The sequence below is a fragment of the Pistacia vera genome, unplaced genomic scaffold (genome assembly GCF_008641045.1).
Source record: "Pistacia vera cultivar Batoury unplaced genomic scaffold, PisVer_v2 Contig151, whole genome shotgun sequence".
Classification (NCBI taxonomy): Eukaryota; Viridiplantae; Streptophyta; class Magnoliopsida; order Sapindales; family Anacardiaceae; genus Pistacia; species Pistacia vera.
In genome coordinates this window covers 1,145,844-1,166,796 of record NW_022195586.1, presented here as the reverse complement: position 1 = coordinate 1,166,796, position 20,953 = coordinate 1,145,844, and the positions used below count along the sequence as shown (strand labels likewise).

General features: G+C 41.8%; 1 protein-coding gene across 1 annotated transcript; it reads left to right on the top strand.

Moving 5' to 3' along the window:
- The first annotated feature begins 493 nt into the window (after positions 1 to 493).
- LOC116124330 (geraniol 8-hydroxylase-like) lies at positions 494 to 2,199 on the top strand. Its single transcript, XM_031410052.1, has 2 exons — positions 494 to 1,418; positions 1,566 to 2,199. Exons 1-2 carry the CDS (start codon positions 531 to 533, stop codon positions 2,178 to 2,180), a joined length of 1,503 nt encoding a protein of 500 aa, XP_031265912.1. The 5' UTR covers positions 494 to 530; the 3' UTR covers positions 2,181 to 2,199.
- The last annotated feature ends 18,754 nt before the right edge of the window (positions 2,200 to 20,953 follow it).

The window sequence follows — 20,953 nt, the reverse complement described above, 5'->3', positions numbered from 1 at the left end:
TAGGACTCGTGCCAAAAAGTGCATTCTAATAATAACAAGAATCTGTTTTTTCTTTCGACTTTTTCCACGACTTCGAGCGAAGTTTCATTAAACTGAATCAAACTAAGCCTCTCATAATTTTAAAATGCCCAGCAAAAAACTATGAAAATCATGGCAACCACCCTGCAGTTTAGAAAATATGGTGGCTGGCTTTGGCCTTTGGGTGGGCCTCCGTAAGTTGACCATAATTGTCAAACATAGTTACCTTCTCATAATTTTTAAAATGTACATCGAAAAAACTATGAAAAACATGCCAACCATCCTGCAATTTAGAAAAGAAAAGATGGTAGCTGTCTTTTTCCAGTAAGTGCCCAAATCTTGTTCTATAAATAAATTTCTTGTACTTGGTCTTTCCAGTAAGCTTTAATTTCATATTTTCTTTATCAATCATGGTGCCAGAGTTATCCAGTATGATTGGTAGCTCAATCTTGGAAGGTTGGTCAACTTGGTGGCTCTGGTGGGAATGGGATGGAGTCACCAGGCACATCAACATGATCAGAGTGATAACTACCATTTTGGTCATTGTATTATGTGCTATTTCCTGGTTGATGAAGAAATCAACCAGAAGTATTCCATCACTTCCACCTGGCTTGCCTTTAGTAGGAAATCTTCTTTCCATTGAACCTGAACTCCATCGTTACTTTGCCAAATTATCCGAAAATTATGGCCCAATTATGAAACTTAAACTGGGTACCAAACTTTGTATTGTGATAAGTTCACCTACATTAGCAAGACATGTTCTCAAAGACCATGATGCAAATTTTGCCAACCGCGATCCTCCTGCAGTAGCATTACCCTTCTCATTTGGCGGAGCTGACATATTATGGAAGTCTTATGGGCATGAATGGCGAAAGTTACGTAAAGTTTTTGTTGCTGAACTGATGAGTAAAAAAGCCCTCAATGCTTGTCACACACTTCGACGACAAAAAGTAGTAGAAATGATGGAGGAGGTACATGGGAAGGTTGGTTCACCGATAAATATTGGTGAATTAACCTTCTTAACTGCGTTAAAAGTAATAATGAACATGTTATGGGGTGCTTCATTGCCTGGGGAGAATAAGAGCAGCAACGGGGTTCAAATTAGGGAACTGGTGGAAGAAATTGTTGAATTGTTGGGAGCTCCCAACATTTCTGATTTTTTTCCTCCTCTTGCGCGGTTTGATTTACAAGGTCTTCGAACGAAAATGAACAAACTTATGCATTCGTTTGACAGGATTTTCGAGTCCTTAATAGACAATCAGATGAAAGCCGGTATGGTTTGTGGAGAAGACGGGAATGAAGACAACGGGAACAAGGATTTTCTACAATTCTTGTTGGAGCTTAAGCAGCAAGGAGATGAAGCCTCATTATCCTTGAACCAAATTAAGGGTTTGCTCATGGTATATATCTGTTGGAAATTTAATGCTATTTTTGCCCTTTTTTTCTATTAAAATTTAATTTTCTAGCTCAATAATACAAATCCAACGAATACCACGTATTCATTTTCAGTTCTAAGTTGTGATTTGTGATATTGAACTTGTCAACAGGACATTTTTGTTGCGGCTACAGATACAACATCAACCACACTAGAGTGGGCGATGGCAGAAATGCTACAACAGTCGGAGATAATGAAAAAAGCCAGCAAAGAGTTGGAGGAAGTGGTTGGGAATGAGAATATAGTGGAGGAGTTTCATCTTGACAAACTGCATTATTTAAATGCAATAGTAAAAGAGACACTTCGATTGCACCCACCAGCGCCGTTCCTAGTTCCGCACAGCCCGAGTATAACTTGCACAATTTCCGGATACACCATCCCTAAGGGCTCAAGAATTATCCTAAACGTATGGAAAATGCAAAGGGACTCTGAGGCATGGAATAATCCTCTGGAGTTTCAACCTGACAGGTTCCAGAATGATTCTGAAAATGGTTACTACCATGGAAAAAACTTTAATTTTCTTCCTTTTGGTTCCGGGAGAAGGATTTGTGCTGGAATGCCTTTGGCAGAGAAATTGCTACCATATTTGTTGGCTACCTTATTGCACTCTTTCAAATGGAATTTGCCAGAGGGAACAAAGCTTGATTTATCTGACAAATTTGGTCTTGTTTTGAAGAAGAGGAAACCACTGCTTGCCATACCAACCGCAAAATCATATAAAAATTAAAATTTCTTAATAACTAGTAGTAATAATGTAATATCACTAATTGAGAGAGTTACGACTGTGAAGTGGGAAGATAATATCTTGCTCACCTAGCAATAAACGAGAGTGTGTGTTCTGTTTGATGTATGGCATGCCCATGTAGATTCAGTTTCATACTTTGAGTTGCTGTAATCTGATGGAAAAAATAATAAGGGTGTGAATTTTTATTTCCAAATTTTAAATGTGGGTTAACATTCTGGTCTGTCTTATAACTTCTATTGTTAGCTAGAATTGGAGAATGTCTATCAAAAGAGGAAAATAATGATTTTGAAGCCTAAACGATTAAAAATGACTACAACCATGTGAATTATAATTTCAGTTGTGAGTTTTAATATACTATCGACGAATTCCTTACTAAAGCCTGAACATGTGACGGTCATATTAGACTGGGTTCTGTAGTTACAATGCCAATTGAGATTGATACTTGATAGAGGAAAATGATTATTTTGATGGCATAAAAGATAGAACCGACTCCCGCACGAAAAATGATAATCATGGACATTTAATAAGTTAAATCGAAATGACATATAGTATGAACACTTCATTTACAATATTCCAGTGCATTGCAAAGAATCTTTGGGATTTCAAAACAAGCAAATTGAAGGGAGAAAAACTTAAAACGTGGTTGTTGAGATAGAGTAGAAAAAACCATTGGAACGAGTTGGGGGAAGAATATTCTCTAGCTTTTGTAAATATAAAATTGTGAGAGGAAACGTATTTTTAAAATGACTAGATGCGGGAGATTTTGGAGGCATATGTTGTTAGCTAACAACGTAGCTGCAATTACAATAGTTGGATGAAAAGAACAGCTTAATTACAATCTTATATATAGTCCATTTAAATAAGATTGGAAAATCAAATTAAACACATGTTATAATTTTAATATTAACTAATGTCCAGTAATGAAGACGATCGATCATGCAAATAAGCCAGTAACTTCCATGTGCTTTTAGCTCCAGGGACCACATGAACTTCAGCCTAATCTAGGAGAGCTTATCTGGAGCACAACCAAATGTAAAATATCAAATATATATAGTGCATTTCAAGTGAGGCAATTAATATTAAACAAGCATCTTTAATTTTAATACACAATGTTGAAATCATGCTAGCTACGATTAAAAGGTGTAGGTTTATGTCCCTTGTCATATATATTATTATTATATATATATATATATATATACACTAAACTAAGGATATAGAAGGCATAATAATCTGCTTAACTATTTTCAGTAAGCTTTTCATCTTCTTTAATATGGCATCGAACTTTTCCAAAAAGATTGTAAGTGTAGACGTAAAAATCTACCTGTACGGAAGGAGGTTGAGACCACTAGCGATCTGCTGTACCTGCACACATAAGGAAACAAACGTGAAGCGACAGAAAACACCGGGGTGGTGTTTGCCGTAGGCACTCCAACGCTCAAGTCAGCAAGGCTGAAAGAGGCTAATTTAGTGAGGGCTAAGGAGAAGAGAGGTTACCAAAAGTCTAGTCGGGGACTGTGACTACGGCTGTAATGCGAAGTTCTCAAGCGAGAACTCCGGGATCTGGAGGTGTAATGTAATATGCCTTGTGAGAGGGTTAGCCTCTGTTTAAATAGCAACTGTCTGGTCTCCCAATCCTGGTGGGATTGGGAGTTCTCATAGTAATCCTTCCTCCCAGGGATGTATCTTTTGGCCCCCTTATCCTGGCGTGAAAGGGAGTTCGAGTATGATTCGGATACGGAACTTGGAGGAATTGGGATAATAGTGAACTGCCTTATCAGAGTTCAAGTAGGAGTGTGATCCGTAGGTGACCGTGGGCTCCGAATTGGACCATAGGCCCAGATGGTGTGCTGGGATTAGGAGGCCTGGGTCCAGATGGTGTGGACCGACTGTACTTCATACCGAATGGGCCTCATCTGGGGAATTCTGGCTCGGGCTGCATCGGGACTGGGCCTAGGCTTTCCTCTTTGTCAGAAGTGTTATCCTATTTGGGCTGAGGACATTTTTTGGCCCTAATAGTAAGCTTAATCCTTGGAGGCTGGGGGCAAAGGAAGCAAGGACTTTTAACAATTCTTATAAGAACTTAAGCATTGAGGAGATAAATCACCATTATCCATTAACCAAATTAAGGCTTTGCTTATGGTATATAATTTATTCCAAACTTCCTGATGATTTTTTTTAGCTACTTTTGCATTTGCTTAGTAAACTCTACCACGTATGCCTTTCAGTTCTAAGGGGTATTTTCTTTAAATTTGTCAATAGGAGTATATGACATTGTTATTGCAGGTACAGAAACAACATCTGTCACAGTAGAGTGGGCAATGACAAAAGTGCTTTATTATCCAAGCCTGCAAAGAATTGGAAGAAGTGGTAGGGAATGACAACATTGTTGAAGAGTCTTATCTTGACAAACTGCATTATTTAGATGCTATTTGTCTGGTTACACTATCCCTAAGGGCTCAAGAATTTTTATAGATGTTTGGGCAATGCAGAGGGACCTTGAGGCCTGGAAAAATCCACTTGAGTTTTGTTGTGTGGGAATTCTAGAGAAGATAAACCCCTTTTGACATGCAGATATCTTGCAATATGGATCCCTAATCAAGGCCGAAGATCACGCAACTTATCGTTTAAACAAATTTGAGTGTATCTCCAACTCAACCATGTAACTTGCACTATATAAACCTAGTTGTAATCTGTTTCTAGGGATGAAAAACAAGCCTTAGAAAGTAAACTACAAACTCTCTGTAAATCATATTATTGTTTTAACGCATTTAATAATATAACAGTGAACGTAGGCCTTGCATTACGAGCACCCAAACCACTTTAAAAAATCTCTTTTTGTTCTTTGTGTTTTAGATTAACTCTTGCATATTCATCATCATATTGTCTCATCACTGGGCCACTGGGATCACGCAAAAATCCCATGTGGTTCTAACATTGTCAATCACATACCTCTGGTTGGTGCCAAAATTTCCTGCATCAACGTGATTCAACCCGACAGGTTCTTCAGAGATACTGAAATAGGTGAGTACAAAGGAAAAAAAAAAATCAGTTTTCTTCCATTTGATTCTAGAAGAAGGATTTTTGTTGGAATTCTTTTGGAAGAGAAAATGATAATGTTTGTGTTAGCTACCTCATAGCATTCTTTCAAATGGAAATTGCCGGAGGGAATAGTCCTCAATTTATCAGAGAAATTAAGAATTTTTTTGAAGAAGAGAAACCCACTTATTGCTATACCAACTGCAAAATTATCTACTACAAAGCATTATCAGTAATAAGCAGTGAGAAATCACATATAACTTCTTTCACCTAGCAACAAATAGAGATAATTTATTTTGTTTGCATATGCCCATATTCTAATAAAATAAGTGTTTCCACTGTATTTATATATTGTTGATGCTTGATTTTGACACCAACTACTCGCACGTGTAAAATGCTAAAATGACTTAGAAGTCACACGTGATATGAGGGGATTGAATCAAATAACAGGTGAAGAGCAATATTTAAAGTGGTTTGGATGCTCTAAAGCGAATCTTACGTCTACTGTTATTGTATTAATAAGAGAGAGATCAGGTCGTGTTCTGCGAACTGAGTTACAGTTTAGAGAGAGAAAGAGAGCTATTTCAGCGTAAAATCAGCTTATCCCTCCAAATGAGAGGGAAGTCCTCTATTTATACTGGGAAAGTTCAAGGTAATGATTATGAAAGCTGCAAGTGGATAGGTGTCGTACAAATCCTTTCTTTGCGTCCCATTGATCACCTGCCCGAGGGATTTCCTCGATTAAAGCAGGGCTTTGACACGTGGGCGATCTCCAGTCGCTTGCTAGTCTGGCACTCACCTGCTGCACTGACAGGAGCCATGCCACTTGCGCTAGGCACGACATGGCCACACCGAGGTGGCACAGAACCCTTCTGAGCTCTGACCATCCTTTACTGACGAGGTTCCACATCAACCCAACTTTTTCAAGCATAACAGAAGTCCCCTAGTTTTTAATGTTTAAGGATCGAACCTTAAGAACTTAATAATTATGCCACGATTTGACATATCCAAATGACGCGTGGTCGAGCCAACCTGGCTACAAGGAGGTCGCAGAACATTTTTCTACGAGTGACCTGAGATGGTCTTCTTCTGCGAAGTCGATAACCTGGATTAGACCCTACTCAGTGTCGTATTGATGCACCTTATCTTAACCGAGGTTCGCGACCTGATTACACTTGGCATATTTCTGCTGGAGGCAAGGAATCACTTCGCTTTGCAACCGACATGCGACGAAGAGTGTTCTTTTCCAACGACCTCTTCAGATGTTATCTGTTGCGCTTGATAGCGAATCCATTAATGAAGTATCCTTTATTCTAACAAACATGTCTTGTGCGCAATAAGTGTCAGCCATGTGTATTAAATGCAAGACATGCTGAAACAACATTCTTTATCAAGGCATTAAATGCGGATGAGAGCGCATTTAATGTAGAGGAGAGAATCGAGCCATTGCTCGATTATTTCAACGGAGAGAAGCGACGATTGAATTTCTCGAAGCGTGGCGGTTATTCATTCTCATCGATTGATGACATGTGGTCGCGATCAACGGCGAGAGACGCATTCCACCCAAACGTCGCTTGGCTTCAAGAAAACCAATCGTCGTTTCCTCTACTATAAAACCCCAGGCTCGCCTTAAGCAATGTTACAACACTCATACTTTCAAAAAAGCAAAAAGCTCTCGCCAGACCAGATTTTCAATCCTTCAAGTTAGTGAGCACTTTCCGTTAACAGTAAGAAGTTCGACCCCCACAGCCAAAAAGGTAAGGAAGATCCTTCCATTGCTTTCCTTTTTCTATTTCGTGGACAACTTAACCAGGCAATAATGGTGGGTGTTTATGGCTAGACTTCTGTAAGGAATAGGTTTTCAGGGTACGAACCATTGGGGGTGGTCCCCAAGGGTTTTTTAGGATTTTTGGAAGATACATTAGGGTTTTGTTCTTCCATGTCGTCGTACAAAATTCTGTATGGAGACTGAGTAATCTATACGTGTCCCCCTTTTTCAGACCGTAGAAGAGATGGACCCTACAATGGCTAGAACAAATGAGGGGACGAGCTCGTAGGCGCAGGACACCCTAATGGGTCCTGCGCAAGAGATTCTGTCAGTGGCTATCTGAGAGGAAATACAGAAGGTAGTAGACCAATACGCACTTAGCGTAGACGTCTACTGGTACAGGTCGCATACAGCTCAAAATTCACTAGAGGGAATGGATGCGATCTCTGAAGCTATATTCAAATACGGAGTACGAATTCCCTTCCATCCCTTTATTAGGTCGATCCTCGATCACTTTGGGGTCGCACCTTTACAACTGACGCCTAACGCATATATGATAGTCGTGGCTATGTATATTGCGTGCACCGAGTACGGCCTCGGCCAACTGACTACGTTGGAGCTCGCTTGCTCTTACTATTTAAAAAAGAGCAAGGACAAAGATTCTTACTACCTCTCGAAGCAATCCACGATCGAGGGAGGCATATTCAATTACCCTAGTAATGTCGGGGTATACGAGACAAAGTTTTTCTTTTTCCATTACGATGACATCTACCACTTTAGGGAGTCGAATAGGTCTTCCCTTTTGTACTCAGTGAATTTTTTCTTTTCTTTTTGGGATTTACTTTCTAACAATATTTTTTGTCTCTTCGTAGGAAACAAGTCAACCAGGTTGACAGATCTCTCTAACTTCAACCGAATAATTTCATTCGATAACCTGCCAGATCACTATCGCGACGTGAAACTACTTGTGACAACCGCCAATTTGAGGAAGTATAGTTTCTTCAATTCTGAAGCGATTTTGGAACCCTTACTTCGTAAGTGTCCGCAGTCTTTTCAAATTTTTGCTTTTGCATGTAGCGAACTCTTTTACTAATAGTACCCGTATGCAACGAATATGCCGCCCATAGTGCCAAGGTCATTGAGAGAGAGGGGGTTCGTTTTCCCCTGGGTCGGCGTCACGGAACTAGTCGAGGCGGGCCCTAGCGACACCCCTATCGAAGGAGCACAGTTGGGGGCGCAGCCACCCACCGAACAACCGACATAACCTTCTTAGCCTACGGCCGCACTCCCAAAGCAGAAGACCATGGGCCAAAAGTCCAAGAAAAGAAGGGTGCTGCAGCCCAAGGAATCAAAGTTCGAGCCGGAGGGCTTGGGGATGTAGCCTGAGAGGTCGCAGCCCTATCAAGCTTTTCACTCAAGAGGGAGCTCGAGGCACGTGACCGAGGTTACACTGGTCCGTCCACGTAGGGGACAAAAGGAGGGCGCAACTTCCGGGATGAGAGAAGGCAAAGGGCCGGCTGGCGAGGTGCCTTCTGCTTCAGGAGCTGACACACCAATGTTGGACTCTATGGGTCAACTTCCAGAGCACCTGCAGCCGATAGTGTTCACCCTTTTGGAGTGCCAACTTGCCAAAGTCTTTGAAGAGCTCGTGGCCTCCAACTCTGCGAACCTGATGATTAGAGCAGTTCAAATGCAAAGCCAGATAAGATGGTTTGTCCTCGTCAAGGACTTTCCAATACTTTACTCTTTTCAAGGAGACAGTCAAATGCTTGCTTATTTCACTATGCAATATTTGCTCGCCATGCACTTAGCCCAACAAAAGATCCAACTGGAAGCTGCCAGCGGACTCTTCGAGCTGAAGGAAGAGAACACGCAACTAAGGCACGACTTAGCAACTGCAAAAGAAAAGCTGGGCCTGAACATCGTTCAGACGAACCAGTACATGTCGGAGAGGAACTCTACTCTTCACACGGTGGACTTCTAGAAGGCCGAGCTGGAGAAGAAGGGAGAGGAGCTTAAACAGCTTCAAAGGACAGTGACCAAGCTCACCAAAGAGGCTGGCAAGAAAGAGCTGGAGCTGCGAGCGAACTCTAAACGGGCCTTGCCGACGAAGGAAAAGAGAGCTCGGTTGTGGGAAACTTCCGAGAAGCAGAGGAGGGCACTCGAGGCGGACCTCGAATTATCTCAGGGGCGGGTCGCTTCTTTAACCGAAGAGATGAAACGACAAGAATTGAAAATTGAGAGGAAAACTCCTGACTGGTCGATTCAGTCCATTTATGCCCTTCGGCCAAAGAACCTGACCATGGACCTCACCGACCTTTCGGATGATTACCAAAGGATCCTTGTCTCCATGGCGAGAGTCGATGATGAGGAGGAAGGTCTAAGACCTCACCTAGAAGAGGATCAACCGGAGGAGTACGTCTCGGAGGACCTGGTAACTAACCAAGTGGTCGACGACCAACCTGGAGATACCGAGGTCGCACCTTCAAGGCCTAGGGACGAAGACCAGTGATCACTTCTGCCTTTATTTTTCCCACAACCTTGCTTTTAAACTGCCTTTGCATATTCTCTTGTACTTAGAAATTTATGAATAAAATGATCATTTTTTAAATTATTTGTGAGCACTTATAATCTTTCGTACTTCACAAACATTACATATGCGAACAGGGGGACGTCCTCTAGCTATTTGAGATTTTAAATTATTTGTGAGCACTTATAATTTTTCATACTTCACAAACATTACATATGCGAACAGAAAGATAGAAACAATGCGAGGAACAAAATCATACATTTATACAAGATGAATTTGGCTTAAAAGCGATCTTAATTACAAAGCTTTCAAGGGAATTTTTATGAGGAAATTAAAAGAGTGAGTTCGAATTACTGATAATAGGGGCGAAGATGCGCAGCATTCCAAGCTCGCGGTACTTTGGAACTGTTGAGCATTTTGAGGTGATAAGTCCCCGGTCGTATCACCTTAGCGATGCGGTATAGGCCCTCCCAGTTCGGTCCCAATACTCCCACTCTTGGTTCCCTTGTACCAAGAAGGACTTCTTTCAGAACCAGGTTGCCGACCTGGAAGTCTCTTCTCCTGACTTTAGAGTTGAAGAATCTTTTCGCACGCTGCTGGTAGATTGCTATCCTTAACTGAGCTTTGTTATGGTGTTCTTCAACTAAGTCCAGACTTGCATGCAAAATTGCTTCATTGTCTGTTCCATTGAACAAGTCCCTCTGAAGTGAACCAACCCCCACTTCCATTTGGATCATAGCCTCGCAGCCATATGCTAGCGAGAAAGGCGTTTCTGAAGTAAAGGTTCTCGGAGTTGTCCTGTATGCTTATAGGACTTCTAGGAGGTCATCGACCCAATTTCCCTTGGCAGTACCAAGCTTGGCTTTCAAAGTATGTTTGATGGTCTTATTGACAGCTTCAACCTGCCCATTGGCTTACAGTCTTGCGACTGAGGCGAACTTTTTATGGATCCCCAACTAATTGCAAAACTGCTTGAATTTCTCATTGTCAAACTGCTTCAAATTATCAGAGATGAGTGTATGAGGAATTCCGTAGGGGCACACTATATTTTTGAAGACAAAGTCCTTGAGCTTCTTGGTAGTGGTTGCGGCCAAGGGTTCAGCTTCGGCCCACTTGGTGAAATAATCCACCGCGACCACAACATACTTGACCCCTCCCTTTCCGGCTGGCGTGGGTCCAATAAGATCAATTCCCTACATGGAGAATGGGCAAGGGCTGGTCATAGTTATCAACTGGTGAGAAGGAGCTCGCAGTACATTTGCAAACCGCTGGCACTTATCATACTTTTTTACAAAGTTGAAGGTATCTTCTTGAAGTAGGGGTCAGTAGTACCCTTGACGAACAACTTTGTTAGTGAGAGATCACGCAACAGTGTGATTACCGTAGATCCCTTCATGTATCTCCCTCATGATATAGTCTACTTCCTCGTCGGTTACACATCGGAAAAGAGGGGCACTAAATCCTCGCCTGTACAACTTATCCCCTATGAGTGTGTAACGAGCAACTCTGGTTCGCAAGGTTCTGGCCTCAACCTTGTCATTGGGCAAGGTCCCATCTCGGAGATACTAAATAACTAAGGTCATCCAGGAAACTGATTTTATCGTAACCACGGCCTGTTTGGGTGAGCTGATACTAGGGATCTCTATGTACCGAACAGGAATACTCTCTGGGGAATCTGAGTCCAGCGATGAGGCTATTCTTGCCAAGACATCCGCAACAGAATTATTGTCTCTAGGAATCTGTGCGATCGCGAAGTGCTTGAAAGACTCGAGTGCGGCCTTAGCTTTCTTCAGATAGCTGATCATGTTTTCTTCCTTGGCTTGATACTCTCCCAAAATCTAATTAACAACCAGCATGGAATCGCTGTGAATACTGATCGCAGTTGACCCCATTTCTTTTGCCAACCGCAGACCAACGAACAGTGCTTCATACTCGGCCTCGTTGTTGGTAGCTTTGAACCAAAACAGAAGAATACCATGGATGCGAGTCCTCTCAGGACTAAGGAGGAGAAAACCTACCCCGGCTCTTTTCCTATTCGAGGATCCATCGACATAGAGGATCCAGGTCGATAGATTCTGAATAGTTTCCTGGGTGACTTCGCTGGACTGTTTCTCAGATTCCTAAATTGGTTGGTGTGAAAAGTCCGAAATGAATTCTGCAATAGCCTGCCCTTTAATGGTTGCTTTCGGTCTGTACTGCAGATCGAACTGACTTAGTTCCATTGCCTACTTGAGCAACTTACCCGAAGCCTTTGGCTTTTGGAGGACTTGCCTGAGCGTGTAGTTGGTCAATACATGGATAGTGTGAGCATGGAAATAAGGTCGCAACTTTCTGGAGGAGACCAGCAAGGCATAAGCCAAGCTCCATTTCTAGATATCACATTTCGATGTCTAGCAAACGCTTGCTCACGTAATATACTAGCCATTGGACTGTGTTTTCTTCCTGAATCAGAGCTGCACTAACCGTATGCTAAGAGATGGATAGATACAGGAGAAGAATTTCTTGAGGGAGCAGCTTGGACAGGAGATGTGGCTTTCCGAGATGCTCTTTTATGCTCTGGAAAGCCTGTTCGCAGTCCAGAGCCCACTCGAACTTCTTGTTGGCCCTGAGTATATTGAAAAATGGCAAGCAACGATCTGTTGCTCTTGATATGAAGCGACTAAGAGCTGTTATTCACCCATTAAGACTTTGAACCTATTTTCGGTTGGTCGGGCTCCTCATATCAAAGAGAGCTTAAATCTTTTCGGGGTTAATATCTATTCCCCTCTAGTTAACCATATACCCCAAGAATTTTCCCAAGGATGCTCCAAACAAACACTTTAGGGGATTGAGCTTCATTATGTACCTTCGGAGTATACCGAACATCGCAGCGAGATGTGCTATATGATCTGAAGCGACATGCGATTTGACCAGCATGTCATCAACATAGACTTCCACTGATTTTCTGATCTGCTCAAAAAACATTTGATTAACCAGCCGCTGGTAAGTCATCCCAGCGTTTTTTAGGCCAAAAGGTATAACCTTATAGCAATACAGCCCCCAATCTGTAACAAATGAGGTATGCTCTTCGTCCGACGCATACATCAGAATCTGATTATATCCCAAATAAGCGTCCATAAAACTCAACGGCTCATGTCCGGAGATGGCATCGACGAGCTGGTCGATTCTCTGCAAGGGAAAGTTGTCCTTCGAACAGGCCTTGTTGAGATCGGTGAAGTCAACGCATGTCTACCATTTGTCGGTAGGCTTCTTTACTAAGATCGGGTTGGCAACCCAGCTTGGGTAAAGTGCCTTCTGGATGGACCCGCTCAAGAGGAGGTTATTTACCTCGACTTTTAAGGCCGCATACCCCTCGGGGTCCATTGCTCTCCTCTTTTGGTGAATCGACCTGACTGCACTATCAATATTCAAGGCATGGCATATAACATTCGGGCTGATCCCGACCATGTCAGCATGAGTCCATGTGAATACGTCGACATTTTCCTTGAGGAAGCTTGTCAGGTTGTTGGCAAGCTGAGGGTTGAGATTACTCTCGATCCTCAACAGTCGGGTCAGCTAGCTTTAATCGATCGATACCTCGGATAGGTCCTCGACCGATCCACTGTGAGGGCATTCCTGGATGCAAGGATCCATGTCATCCTCAACTGGGTCAGGCTATGGCTCAATCCTGCTAATCGTCATTGTATGCTCAGGGATGCCAACTGGTGCTCCCTTTCCCTTGCACGTCATCTACACTACCCTTACATAGTAGTCGCGAGACACATGTTGAGATCCACTTACTTCCCCTATCCCCATCGGGGTGGGGAACTTCATCTTCAGATGGTATATTGAGGTGACTGCCTTGAAGCTTCGTAGTAGAGGTCGTCCCAAGATGCCATTGAAAGCGGAAAGACAGTCTACTACTAAAAACTCAGTCATTTTGGTCAGCTCGTTGGTTTCTCCCAATGTGACCTGGAGTGAGATCATCCCCTTGGGAATCAAATAATCGCCAGTGAAACCGTACAGAGGGATAGAGGCAGGTTTCAGATCTGCCTCGTCCAGTTTCATCTTCTTGAAGGCTCACTGAAATAAGATATTCACGATGCCTCCATTGTCCACCAATATCCTGTGGACTTCGCACCAACCTATTTCAGGCGTGATGACAAGAGCATCCTTATAGGGATGATGTAATCGCACCGCATCTTTCTCAAAGAAGGTGATTTCCTCCTCTCTGCGAACCTTGGCGGGTCGCGGCGTTGTACTCATGAAACTTATGGGGTCATGACGAGCTGCCCGAGTATACCTTTCCTGGGCACCTCGAGAGTTCCCGGCAAGGAGTGGTCCTCTAAAGATAATCCCCACACTGTAGAGACCTTTGCGACCACGATGCCTCTTCCCTGGTTCCTCTTGATTTTTCTCCTGAACGGGAGTTGAGTCATCAACATACTCTTTGAAGTGCCCCTGTTTAATGAGGTCCTCAATTGCTTGCTTGAGGGCTCGACACTCATCGGTGTGGTGCTCATTATCCCGATGATAACAGCAGTATTTTTTATTGCTTCTAGCTGAGGGGGGATTCTTCATGGGTTCGGGCTCTCCGGGCAAACCAGCCTTATCTGATTTATCTAGAATAACCGATACCAAAGCATTCAGAGAAGTGTATTGACTCTTGTCACGATCGCGATGAGGAACTGGAGTATCAGATTTCTTAGGCTCATAACCGCTGCTTCTTTTCTTTTCGTTGATCATCATTAGCCCATTGGGATCAGCTCTCCTATTCTCCCCCCAGTTGGAAGCACTGCTTGACGGATCGGGGTCATGGCGACTAAGAGCTACCACGAAACTTTCGATTTGGAGGTACTTTTCAGTAAGGTTGTTGAAGCGAGTGAGGGAAACATCATCCTCAGATTGCAGTTCCTTCCATAAGTCTGTCTGCAGGCAAACTCCCATAACAATGAAAGTTCGAACAGACTCTTTGAGAGTATGAGCCACTTTGTGGAGCTCCCTGTGGAACCTGTCTATATAAGATTTTAGGGGTTCATCCCTCTCTTGCCGTATATTGCTCAAGTAGCTTAGCGGCATTGAGAACTTCTTGTTCTCCTGGAAGTGCCTTAGAAATGTCGAGCTCATTTGAGGCCATGAGCTGACTGATCCTGTTGGAAGTGACCTGAACCAGTGCTTGGCATGGGCGATAAGAGTTACTGCCAAGCAATGACATTTTGCCAAGTCAGAGACTTGGTGGAGCTCCATAAGGTCGTTGAACTCGTATAAATGATCTTGCGGATCAGAATTCCCATCGAATGCTCGCATGTCGGGCATTATGAATCTCGATGAGAGAGGGGTAGCTAACACTGCCGGAGAAAAGGGAGACGCCTCTACGACCTGCCCTTGCTCATTCTACTGAGCCTTAAGCTGATCCATAGCTTGTTGTAGTTCCTCAATCTGAGGCAACGGAGCTACCTGGGGATCACTTTTCGCAACGTGGGTTTGACCTTCACAGTTGCGGTTAAGGAAAAACTGCAAATCGGACTCTTCCTCACCTCAACCGAAAGCTCTGGCCAATCTCGGCACACGCTAGCTAAAGCCGTGTGATTCAAGGAGTCTTTCTGACCTCCGCAGTGGTACAAACTGACCCATAGAGGATGGGAATCCATTGCACGATGACAACCAAAGTCGTCATTCTGGCGATATTGGGAATCTCCCCGCCTTGCACCTTTATAGGAGTGCCTGTGCGTCGTGGCGTGGGACAGCTCATGCTGCGACATATTGCCGAGTTGCAATGCCACGAGTAATCTACCCAGGGCACGATCGGTGTTTGCTTGTCCCTCGAAGCCCTTGGGTCTACTGTGCACCACTTGCTTTCCCTTTCTCTGACGCGCTGTAGTGTGCGTAATATGGGATTTCGCCCTTTTTCGCGCTTTCACGCGACCTGCAGGCGTTTTTAGTGGTGGCACAACCTCATTGGATTTAGGTGGCATGACCCGATCCAATCAGTCTAGCCTTTGGCAGACCGTTTGAAGAGTATTATTAAACCTCTCCAAGTAACTCATGATGGTTGGGTCGAGCCGCGAGCTTGAAGGGATGTCCCCTGTGATATTCTGCCGGACTGGCGGTATTTCGGGAGAAGTGTCCTCCTAGATCTAAGGGATTTCTTCATTGCCATGATTGGTTCGCTCGGATTCGAAACTGCGAGCCATTTACTGTTGTGGGACTGATTAGTCAGAGATTTTTCTGATGAAAAGTAGGTACTAAATCAGGCCCTCCTTCTAGCGCCAAACTGTTGATGCTTGATTTTGACACCAACTACTCGCATGTGTACAATGCTAGAATGACTTAGAAGTCACACGTGATATGAAGGGATTAAATCAAATAATAGGTGAAGAGCAATATTTAAAGTGGTTCGGATGCTCTAAAGCGAATCCTACATCCACTGTTATTGTATTAATAAGAGAGAGATCAGGTCGCATTTCGCGAGCCAAGTTATAGTTTAGAGAGAGAGAGAGAGAGAGAGAGAGAGAGCTATTTCAGTGTAAAATTAACTAATCCCTTCAAATGAGAGGGAAGTCCTCTATTTATAGTGGGAAAGTTCAAGGTAATGATTATGAAAGCTGCAAGTGGGTAGGTGTCGTGCAAATCCTTTCTTTGCATCCCAATGTCCCATTGATCACCTACCTGAGGGATTTCCTCGATTAAAGCAGGGCTTTGACACATGGGCGATCTCCAGCTTCTTGCTGGCTTGGCACTCACCTGCTGCACTAACAGGAGCCATGCCACTTGCGCTAGTCGCGACGTGGCCGCACCTGGACAGCACATAACCCTTCTGAGCTCTGACCATTCTTTACTGACGAGGCTCCACATCAGCCCTACTTTTTCAGGCACAACATATATTGATGTATATTGGTTGCAACTTCTAATTCCATATCAATTTTTTGCATTTTCCTTCAATATTTACAGACCTGGAAAATTTATCTTTTTAACCCTGCAAATTAAATTAGGAAATCTTGAGATAGGAATTATATGACAAGGTTGCCTATTCAAAATGTTATATGCTTCTACTAGTACTCATTTCAAGAAGAAAAATAAGGAGAACGCTTCAATGTTAGCATCAGTACATTAAAAACAAGAACACAAATTCCATGTGGCAGATTACTGATTCTACCAAGTCTATTAGTTATTTCTTACTACCATGGCCTCCACTTCAAAGATCTATCCATTCTTACTAGATCCTATTAAACCAAGTCAATATGGTTGAGATTTTTATGGCATTTATTTTATCTTTCTGTAACCACCAGATATTATTTCCATATTCTTTGTAAATATACCGCCCACTCTTTGTGGGGTTTCTGTTTCATCTTGTTTGGGTATAAATTGTGATAATAGCTGTCATTATGGTATTTCAAAATAATAAGTATTAATTGCTTTTTGGACTGTTATGCAATTAAAGCAATAATAGTTTCAATTTTTTATTTAAAAATTGCTGTTATGCAATTAGTATAATGACATTTTTTTGAGCTTTAATAGGTGAGTGGCAGTTTCATGGGTGACTATTATGAGATTGATAGTTTCAGCTGTTATAATATTAATAAATTGGAGTAATTTGATTGTTACTATATTAATTCTTTGGGAGAGTAACATCCAAATATTTTGTGTATAAAGGGCCCATTCCTTTTTATTTGTAGTAGACTCCAATTATTTTTTGCTTCCATTTTCATATTGTGTCAAAACACCTTTTAGTTCTCATTGTTGATATCATATCATCATTGCTTGGTTACTTCTCTATTATTGTTCTAAATCTCTATTAGAGTGTGCACTCTAAAAAGGTTCGTCATTGTATCTTGGAGGTCAATCTGCTGTTGAGCCTTTTTGCACCACGAAAATTCTTCCAGTAGGGGTGGAATTCTGATCTTAAGGACAGTGCTTTTGCCCGCCTTGACGTTGTTGTATCATTGTTGTTTCGCTACTGTGTTCGTTGCTGTTTCACTGCTGTATCATTGTTGTTTTGTTGTTGTTTCACTGATGTTCTTCTGCTATTTTGTTGTTGTTCTTCCACTGTTTTGTTGCCAATTTGTATTAAATTTCAACAATAATATCCCAGTTCTTAATGCATAAAACATCCACTTCTCCTATTCTTTTATGGTATCAGAGCAATAAAAGCTCCAACGAGTTTTTTTTTTTTTTTTTTTTTTTGATCCTTCTTCATCTTGTCCTTTGTTCACCCATGGCCTCAAGCAATGTTACTATCTCCTCAACCTCTATTTTTTATGGAATTATCTCCATTAATGCAACAGCATTAACCTGTTAAAGTATGTGCCTTAGAGCCAATTCACATATTGTATTTTGACTCTTTGTATCATGTTTATAATTAATAGACATTTTTCTACGTCATGTAAATTGTATTTAATTATATGTTATGATGTATGTCTTTAGGATGGTAAAACCATAACGAGTGTATTAAGTATTTCAAATCTCGATTGTGAGACCTTATAATCACATATAATTGCCATCCTGGAAATGTCCGTAGCCTCAGTATTATTCTAACCATGGGCAACGATAATACGGTAAAGCTATCATAGTGTTGAACGACCTTGTCAAAAGATAGTGCCAGTTCTCACATGTCAAGGCAAGGTTGTTTGGTGACAACCTTGACATATGAGAACTAGCCTGTCTTACAACTTCTATTGTTAGCTAGAATTGGAGAATGTAACCCCAAGGGGTTGACCTGATGGTTAATAAGGTTTGCTCCCTTCATTGACTTCTTGAGTTCAAACCACTTTGGAGCCACCTACCACATTTATGGCTTACTTGGCTTATAGGGCTTGTAAGGTGTTCAATGAGTCATGTGGATTAGTTGAGGTACGCACAAACTGATCCGGACACCCCGATTACCAAAAAAAAACTAGAGAATGTCTATCAAAAGAGGAAAATAATGATTCTGAAGCCTAAAGGATTAAAAATGACTCCAACCATCTGAATTATAATTTCAGTTCTGAGTTTTAATATACTGTCCACGAATTCCTTACTAAAGTCTAAACATGTGACGGTCATATTAGACAGGGTTCTGTAGTTACAATACCACTTGAGATTGACATTTGATAGAGGAAATTGATTATTTTGATGGCATAAAAGATAGAACCGACTCTCCAGGTCATGTGAGACATAAACTATACTGTAACAAAGCCAATACGGAAAATGATAATTATGCACATTTAATTGTTGCTCTTTTCCTCTTTTCGCTCTCCTTTCTCTTAAATCTCTTAAAACTTTAAGAAACTTTCTTGAGCTTTGTTTGTTTTTATAGACAGCATCATTATATTATAGAAAAGAGCTTTTATGAAAGATAAATTACATAAATTTTAAAGTGTATATGGATAGAAATTCAAGAATTCACCCGGTCTTAAATTAATTAAAGAGTTCTAATTAATGTGATATATCATCATTTCATCGCCTTATCTGGATGGAGCAAATTTAAAGATTGGCATTCATGGGAGTCAGAACCCAATTTCTGAAGTATTGTATAGTCAGTCCTCTTCAATAGCGTTTGCAATTCATTTTAAACCAGCATCTTGTAAATTTAAATTTCCCAGTAAAACCAAGTGTGACATTAATTAATCATGCTAACTACGACCTAAGATGTTGGTTTACGGCAGTTTAATTACGTCCCTAATTGTCATATATGATTATGATGAATGGTCCCTTCGTATATTTTGATTCGGTATTAAGACTTTAATCAAATAACCATCCTTGGGTGGTCAGATAGGCGATAAAGATTCTTGGATATATTACTCAAAAGGTATTAAGTTTGATTTCTTTCAATTGCTAATAGGGGTGATCATTAAAAAGTTTACCCGATTGTTAACTTCATAGCCCCGGTGATTAAAAGTAAATAATACAGCAACTAAAGAAAAAATTGAAGTAAACTAATAAAAATAAAATTTTGAGTCTGGTCACTAAACCCCACTCATCATAACGTGGGTCCTCCCATGTCTCAGAGCTAATCTTGTTCTATACTTCTATATATACAAGAACTTGCTTCTACTTCAGGTTTCGATTTCCTTGATCAAACAGGCATCAAAAGTTTCCAGTAAGATTGCTAGCTTAATCTTGGGAGACCCTTTTGGCTGCTCTTTTTGCCATTACTTGAGGGGTATGCATGGTTTAGGGTTTATATTCCATAACTGCCACCTGTCCAGCAGGCCGGGCTTGCCTTTATTAGGTAACCTTTCTTCTCTTGAACCTGATCTTCGTTGATCTTTTCAACCAAATTGTCTCCAATTTATGGCCCATTTATAAAAATTTCAACTGGGAAGCAAAATCTGCATCGTGATAATTTATGCCAACCGTGACTACCATACGGCATGATGAAATTGTCTCAGTTTGAGCTAACAATTCTACCCGTAAATTTAAGGATTCACCTCAGGGTGGGGATTCTCCGAATAAGCTGGGACGGGGACGAAAAGATTGCCCAAAAACGGGGATGAGATGAGGACAGGGATAGATATCTACCCACCCCGTACCTACCCCGCCCCGCTTAAACCCCAATATAAAATTATAAAATTAACCCTTCCATATTTATATAATTACAAAGATTAATACTACATTAATAAACATTTCTCACTAACTTTCTCTCACAAACACGATGTGTCAGCTAACATGGTCCCGTTGCCCAAAAATGGGTCTCACTTGACTAAATGCAAGCTAACCAATTGTGAACTGTCACGTCGCGTTTGTGAAAGAGTATTAGTAAAAAGTATTTATCAGGCTATCTTTATTCAATTACAAAAAACTCTCCATATATGTAGCCAAGGTCAAACCCTAAACCAATTAAGTGAACTCTTTAGAGAGAGAGAGAAAAAAAAATTTCTCTCAACTCTTTGGCTAGAGTCGACGCCGCCGTTGGTGGTCTTCACCGCAACTCCGGTGCCATCTGCAGCTAACACTTTCCCAATCAATCAAACACCTAGCCGCCATTTCTAGAAGCTCTCTTCTCGCCGTGCCACTTGCACTTATGTTGTCGTGCTTGCACACAACCTTTGGAGATCTCTCACGGTAGCCTCGTTTTCTTTGAAACCGACCTTGGTCTTTGTGTTGCCGGCCATTAACAGGTCAACTGTGCAATCCTTTCGATAATATGTGCCGCATGACTAGTTTTGTCTCCCTAATTCGGGGCGGGGTGAGGCTAGCACAGGGGTCAATATTTCCCCACGGGACAGGCACAGGGGTTCCTTGCCATCCCTGTAGCGTACAGTCGAGAGCTCTAGCTTGGCCCGAGAAGAATCAGAGCCAATCCTAACCGAAAGTGTGCAGATAGTCAAGAGGTCTCGCCTAGCCCAAGAGGGATCGCAGTGAGGACGCTAGATCCTAAGAGAGGGAGATTGAGACATCTCACATCTCTTGGGAAGGAGAGACTTAAGCTAGTTAAATACCAAGAGAATCTCCCAAATGTCA